The sequence below is a fragment of the Lathyrus oleraceus genome, chromosome 5, assembly GCF_024323335.1.
Source record: "Lathyrus oleraceus cultivar Zhongwan6 chromosome 5, CAAS_Psat_ZW6_1.0, whole genome shotgun sequence".
Taxonomy (NCBI): Eukaryota; Viridiplantae; Streptophyta; class Magnoliopsida; order Fabales; family Fabaceae; genus Lathyrus; species Lathyrus oleraceus.
In genome coordinates, this window is record NC_066583.1 from 501,208,015 (window position 1) to 501,209,884 (window position 1,870).

Sequence of the window (1,870 nt, forward strand, 5' to 3'; positions counted from 1 at the left end):
AGTATGGATGGATCTCAAGTTATAGGTTAGATGAAAAGCAAAAAGGGAGGGAAAATTTTGGGGTACAACAGTCATCAACATAGAGACGCACCAGAATCTTATTGGTATCAAATGTATGATGAAAATAAACACCATACTCCATTTCACATTTTCTGAATCCTTGACGCTTGAAAAATGAATCAATTTTCAGATTCCAAGCTTTAGGAGCTTATCTCAATCCATACAAGGCTTTATGAAACTTGTGCATCATCCCTTCCTGATTATTTTTCACAAATCTATGAGGTTCTGATACATAAACTTTCTCTTGTAAAGGACCATTCAGAAATGTAGATTTCGCATCTAAATGCATCAGAGGCCAATTATTGTTAGTAGCTATAGCAATCACCAGTCTGATTGTTTCATGTCTAGCTATAGGAGAAAACACCTCAAAGTAATCTAGTCCAAATTTATGTAAAAATCCTCTAGCTACTAACCTTGCTTTGTATTTTCCAATTGATCCATCTGGCTTTAGTTTCACCTTGTAAACCCATCTAACACTGATGGATTTCTTGTTCTTTAGAACCTCAGTCAACTCTTAAGTCTTGTTTCTTTCTATAGCCTCAAGTTCTTCTTTCATGGCCTTCAACCACACTTTCTTCTTGGGAGCTTCTTTGGTACTTACTGCTTTAGAGTCTACCAACATGGCACACTGAATGACTTGTCCTTTAGAGTCTATCTCAGTATCTTACAACATGTCAAACTCTGCAAATCTTCTTAGTATTTATATGATTCTTTATGGTCTCTGAACTTGTTCAAAATCTTCTTCAGATATTGGAACAATATCAGATGTTGGACTACCTTCAGAGTATGGTCCACCTTCAGAGGCATGACCACTATCAGAGGCATGATTACCACTAGAGTCTGGATCATCGTCAAAATCTAGATCAGAATCAGATTCACCTTTAGAGTTAGACTCTTCTTCAGCATCAGAGTCACCTTCAGACTCTAACTCATCTTCAAACTCAGAATCTCCTTCAGAGGCAGATTCTCCTTCAGAGTCTGAAATATCTTCAGAAGTTAACTCAGGTGTTAACACTACACCAGAGATGGATTGAGACTTGTTCCAACCCCACGCTTCTGATTCTTTCACAATGACATCTCTATTGAATTCAAATTTGTTAGTGACAGGACATTAGAGTTTATAAGCACATGTATTGTGGTACCCTATAAGTAACATGACTCTGCTTTTGTCATCTAACTTCCTTATCTTAGAATTTGGTATATGTTTATAACAAATAGAACCAAACACCTTCAGATGGCTCACACTTTGCTTATCTCCAGTCCTCTTTTCCAATGGAACAATTTCTTTCAGCTTCTTGGTTGGACACCTGTTGAGCCCATATGCTGCAGTGGTAACAACTTCTCCCCACAAGGTGTGAAGGAGCTTTTTCTCCTTCAGCATGCTCCTTGTCATATCAAGCAAAGTTTCGTTTCTTCTTTCAGTAAGAACATTGTGTTGAGGAGTGTATGGAGCAGTAACCTCAAGCTCAATTCCATTTTCCTCACAGAACATTCTAAACTATGTAGAGTTGTACTCACCTCCACCATCAGTTCTGAGAATTTTCAGCTTCTTACCACTTTGTTTTTCATCCTTACCTTGAACTTTTGAAACTCAACAAGCACCTCATGCTTAAACTTGATGAGTGTTACCCATGTCATTCTTGTGAACTCATCCACAAATGACACAAAGTACTTGTTTCCTCCAAGTGAAGGTACTTCAAATGGTCCATATACATCAGAATGCACTACTCCTAAAGCATGTTTTGCTCTTAGAGCCACTTCTGATGCAAATAGAAATCTAGGTTTCTTACCTTTCATGCATATCTCACAT

The 1,870-nt window shown here is 37.8% G+C and overlaps 1 protein-coding gene across 1 annotated transcript; it reads right to left on the bottom strand.

Moving 5' to 3' along the window:
• Window positions 1–772: 772 nt before the first annotated feature.
• Window positions 773–1,552, bottom strand: LOC127081616 (uncharacterized). The gene is made up of 2 exons (XM_051021858.1): window positions 1,306–1,552; window positions 773–1,011 (listed from the first exon to the last, which is right to left on the bottom strand). Exons 1-2 carry the CDS (start codon window positions 1,550–1,552, stop codon window positions 773–775), a joined length of 486 nt encoding a protein of 161 aa, XP_050877815.1.
• Window positions 1,553–1,870: the final 318 nt, after the last annotated feature.